The following is a 5,033-nucleotide window of genomic DNA, read 5'->3' on the forward strand; positions in this document are numbered from 1 at the left end:
CCTTGATCTGCTACCTCAATAAACATTGTTCTAATGAGTTTGTGGACTCAATCGCTAGACTATGGTCCCACTTAGAGTACAACAGATAATAAAGTAGGGTATGTTTAAGGGTGGGGCTACCTTGTGATTGACAATAATAAATTAGAAAGTTTCCAGGAAGCTGTAACTTACAGGCTGTGATAAATACAGCGTTACTGTAATGTCTTGTGACAACAGCGTTGGCTAATGGCACAGCAGACTGTCCTTGCTTGAATCACTCCGTACAAATGTTTTTACTTACTTTACACCAAAGAATCGAATAGTAACTGAATGACTATACTTTGTTTTAATGAATATAAAAAGAAATGTACACAATAGTGATAGTGAATCAGTGACAACACAAACATGAAGTCCTCTTCCAGTGTCCCTTCAACAATCATCTCCTAAATTAAATATCAGTCTCTTGTAAACATATTACATGTGTAGGTTAATCTCTAGTCATTACTGTATAAAGACAGACACTGATTCCAATAACTGAGTACAATTCAGAAAGTGGAAATAAAGCAAAAACTTCATTTGGGCAGAAGTAAAGAAAAAAAAATGACCATTAGCGGGAATACCCTATTTTTTATTAGGACCTTGTCCGGAGGTAAAAGGGATAGTTAATCAAAAGACGCTTTCATTTTTTGTCATACGTCAAAATAAAAAAATAATAGTCTCACAAAAAAAGCAAACACTTGGAAGATGGCAGCTTCAAGCTGATGATTCTTGCAGCAGCTGAACTTCCTACAGACTGCAGTACAATTATAGCCAGCACAAGTTCAATCACAACTTGTCCTTGATTAATAATAAGCGCTGCTGCTAATGGTGTTCGATTGTGCTCTTACAACATCACAAGTACTCTTATCAACTACGACTCACAGTCCTAACGCTCAGGCTGAAGGCATCTTCCAGGTGAGGGTCACTACCTGGACCTGCGATCTTTTCTGTTCTTGTCTAGGCTTTTGTCCATGGTCTTTTCGTTGTCCCCTCTGCATTTGGGGCAATACCACTTGCCCTTTGGCTTGTAGGTGAGGCCCACACAGGAGAAGTGGAACCACTCAATAGGGCACTGGTCATTGTCGCAGCCAATCATCTCACCGTAAGACACCTGCTCACAAAGACAGTAGGTGGGCTCATTGGGATCAATAGCAAAGTCGACAGGCGAGGCGTCCCGCTCCTGTTTGGCCTTGCGCTTCTTCTTCTTCGCAGACTTGGACTTCTTCTCTCTGGGCGGAGGAAGGGACAGCTCCTCCACTGGGTCATCCACCATAGAGCCGTTAGCAGACGGGTGGCTGGAGTCGCGGCTCTCGCTGTTTCGTTGGCGTCGCGGACGGCGGGTTGAGGAGCGTTCAGGGGCTGGGGACTCTTGGATGCTGGAACGCCGCTCGGTGGTGAGCCGCTCAGCCTCGCTTGGCTCCTGGAGGCACAGGGAGTGGGAGTCCATCTGACGGGAGCGGTTCTCCACCAGCTCCGTCATCTGGGTTACGACATGGATCTTCTCATCACCGAGCTCCTGGCTGATGATGAGCGCTCTCTGCAGCTGGATCTGCAGGCGCTTTCTCTGAGCTGCATCTTGCTCACCTTTGTATTTCTCAAACACTTCGTCCACCTCCTTCAGCACCTCTGCAGAGAATAAGAACACAGGCAATTAATGTGTGAGGAAACACTGCACAAATTCCTGAATCTAACTTATTTATTGTTGTTTTAGTCAATAATTGTATTTAACCCTCTGAACTCCAAAATGCATGAGCAAATTTGAAAGGCATGTTATCTTTAAATGACTTTAAAAAGCACCAAAACTATACCATTCAGCAGGTCCAAAAAATGTAAAAAGATTTTTAAAAATCATCAAATTTGCAGCTTTCTGACAGTTCCTGAACTAATGACGTGTAAAATATTGTTCCACTGCTAAACCTGAGCAAATCTAAGCTTAAAATCATTGATCAAAATCACTTTATTCTACATATCTCAAAAATGCTACTAGTGACTCAGCTGCAACCAACAGTCACATGACAGAATTTCTGCAATAAATACTTCATTAATATGAACAGCAACTGTTCTATACATTTTGTAGAGTTTCAATTTAATGCATCAGATGCAAACTGCCATAAAAAAGCACAACAGAAACGCAAAGTTTGATTGCATGAAACAAACCCCAAGTCTACTCCCTCCCTGGCGCATCAACAGCCGATCATACCCCTTTGATATTGGAGGCCTCCTTGGGGGTTCTGTACAGGTCTCAGGGTCTCTTGTGCCCTTCAGCAGTCCTCCACCTGATGGCGATTGACTTCCCAGTCTAAACACACCCACCCCCAACCACCTTTGTCTTGGCAAGCAACACACTCCCAGCAGATTGCTTTGAAGTCTGATGGAATTGACATCAAGGTGCACATAGAGGCGACTGTGGGGTCCCCGTCCAGTCATACCTGGTCCAGGTCGGCCACAAGGTGCCATAGGGCCATTTCATGGTTTCCGCATCTGTGTGCACACACCCGCATACCAATTATATGGCAACCAGTGATCCCTCCTGAGGTGTGCGGAGCACAGTGGCAGACATATCACAGGACTTCTGGAGAAATTAGGATTTTCTACTGTGTTTGGGCTCCATCAAATGAAATGCACGTCCAGATCGAAGCACCTCTAAAAGTCTGGCAGCGACTGTTACGACTGCAACTCTTTTAATGAAAAATTATAAAAGGTGTGGATGACCTCGCATAGCCTCTCCTAATAAATTTGTTTTAGGCGCCACTTGTTTTTTGGCACATGCACAGTCTGCATGCTTTAAGTATAAATTTTTGACAACAGGCAGATGGTCTGCACAGACTCTGGGTGGATGTCGAAATGTCCACCACCCCACCCCTGTGGACATGAGTTTTACTTGTTTTAAAAAAACAGTTACATATCAAGGTGAGCTCATACCTTTATCCTTACTTATTTTTTTATTTATGTGGGTATGCTTCATTTTTGCATTTTCTTCTCTTTTTTTTTTTAAATGTTGTGTTACCATTAAAATTATTACCTGTGTACCTTCATGGATACACAATTGAAGTGGTTAAATTCAAATTAACCTTTTTTTTTTCTCCTAACATTTAATTTTAGTCAATTTTCCCCTCTATAACCAAGCCCTATCTTATCTTAGGATATCTTGCTGAAAGTCTTCAGTAGACACTGCAAACTTATTGAACAGGACTTGGACATGATGTTAGCAGCAGTGGAGCAGGAGGAGGAAGAGCAGGAGGAGGAGGAGCAGGAGGAGGAAGAGCTGGAGGAGGAGGAGGGCTGAGCCGCAGTGAATTCCTGCCTACAGGAAATGACGGCAGTCAGATGCTGAAGGGGGTTGCCTTGAAGAGGGGCTGTCCGGCTCTGCGGTTCACACTCGACGGAGCAGGCAGAGTGGAAAGCAGACACCTTACAAACCCATGAAGATGTGTAATCTCGCTTTACATCAACCTAAACGTATCCGTGTGTGTCATGTTCTCGGGCGGCTGTGTCGACAGACTTCTTGCTGACGGAAGCTGCTTGTCAGGCTTCTCACTCTGCGTCAGCATGAAGCTACAACGAGGACTGTTTTCCTGTAGTGTACGCTTTTGTTAACAAATGTCTGCAGTGTTGACTGCCTTAACACTACCCCCAGCTTTGTCAATAACGGAGTTATGAACTAAATAACTAAAAAAAACAACGCGACAATAAACTGAGCCGGCGCTTTATCGTTTGCAGAATCTCACACCAGCTTACATTGAAAAAACGGCAGTGTATGTTGACCATGGTCCTCAGACAAGGGTTCGCACATGAATGAACACAATTATCGACTCTGTACACATCGCCACTCTACGTTTATGGCTTCGGCATTTATTACAACGATCAAGCAGAGTGTGATTCGGATGGCTTAGTTTATTCATTGTTTTCAGTGGTATTCGCACAATAATCCTCAGCGAAAACACCGTGGTGGGCGGCAGTGTGCACCTACTAAAAAAGTTAAGATTTAGCAAATATTTAGCCCTAATTTTTGTATTATATCTACGCCGACTTTGCCATTGGATATCATATATTCATACCACATTTGGTCCCTTGTCACATACAATAGTGACGTTTGCCCAGAGAAAGAAACATTAAATTCCATTATTTTCTCATTGACTTTGGTGCTGGACACAAAACAGGACGGAGCGTATCCGGGCTATGCTAACTGACGAATGTGTGACTTGTTTATTTTAACACTTGGCTCGTCAGTGTGGTTATCCACATTACAGACAGTCACATTGCTGTTTGCTGAAGCAGAAATGAAAGAGAGGTTCTAGCTTTTTGCAAAATGGGAACACAAGGCTCGCGCCTGCTCCACCATTTCAGCACACCATGCTATACTGCCGTTAATGTTTGCCACTTCTATACACGCAGTTGTAGTTGGAGATAAAAACGTGTAAACACCATACCTTGATACTTTGCATCAATTTCTCGAAGCAGTGAAACATTTCTTTGTATGTCCAAAGGCAGGGACTCCACACATTCCAGATAATCCTCCACATAGTTGACCAGTTGTTGCGACTTGTCGGCATTTGGATAGTGATGGCCTAACATCGTCTCTACGATGCATAGAGGCACTAAAACAATATGGAGGAAATATGAAAAATATACTGTTAAAATCAAATGCTTGGCGACTTTGCAGCTTGTAGGGCAGTTCCAAGCAGCAGTTCACTTCAAACAAAACTCAAGCTACTGCGCATGCGGGAGTATTTTCCTTTTATGGTATTGTACAGTTTCCTTTTATTTGTCGTCATCGAAGGCGGGGCCATTGGCCTTCGGAGGATCGGGATTGGCTGAGAGCGGCCTCATTATCATAGTATTTTCCCGGGAAATTAAACCAATGGGGAAATGAAAAGACAGAGCTGCCATAGTTTAGACGGCGACTAAATTTGACCTTGTGTTTCATATTGGCGCAAAGCAGCTACAAAATTAAATGCTCAGGTTTTCAAAATACAAATACGTGATGTGTTTTGGCAGAATTCAAAACATAAATC

At 43.2% G+C, this 5,033-nt stretch overlaps 1 protein-coding gene across 1 annotated transcript; it reads right to left on the reverse strand.

The window, feature by feature from the left end:
• Window positions 1-305: 305 nt before the first annotated feature.
• ing2 (inhibitor of growth family, member 2) lies at window positions 306-4,729 on the reverse strand. The gene is made up of 2 exons (XM_008287772.1): window positions 4,449-4,729; window positions 306-1,644 (listed from the first exon to the last, which is right to left on the reverse strand). Exons 1-2 carry the CDS (start codon window positions 4,591-4,593, stop codon window positions 944-946), a joined length of 846 nt encoding a protein of 281 aa, XP_008285994.1. The 5' UTR covers window positions 4,594-4,729; the 3' UTR covers window positions 306-943.
• Window positions 4,730-5,033: the final 304 nt, after the last annotated feature.

Source organism: Stegastes partitus, unplaced genomic scaffold (assembly GCF_000690725.1).
Source record: "Stegastes partitus isolate 25-593 unplaced genomic scaffold, Stegastes_partitus-1.0.2 Scaffold519, whole genome shotgun sequence".
NCBI classification, from domain to species: Eukaryota; Metazoa; Chordata; class Actinopteri; family Pomacentridae; genus Stegastes; species Stegastes partitus.

What these genes read in the sequence shown, in the direction of transcription:
- ing2 (XM_008287772.1), bottom strand. Translation starts at nt 4,593, where the DNA reads ATGTTAGGCCATCACTATCCAAATGCCGACAAGTCGCAACAACTGGTC. An exon ending in AATTGATGCAAAGTATCAAG is followed by an intron (nt 1,645 to 4,448) that starts GTATGGTGTTTA and finishes TATTCTCTGCAG; the next exon opens with AGGTGCTGAAGGAGGTGGAC.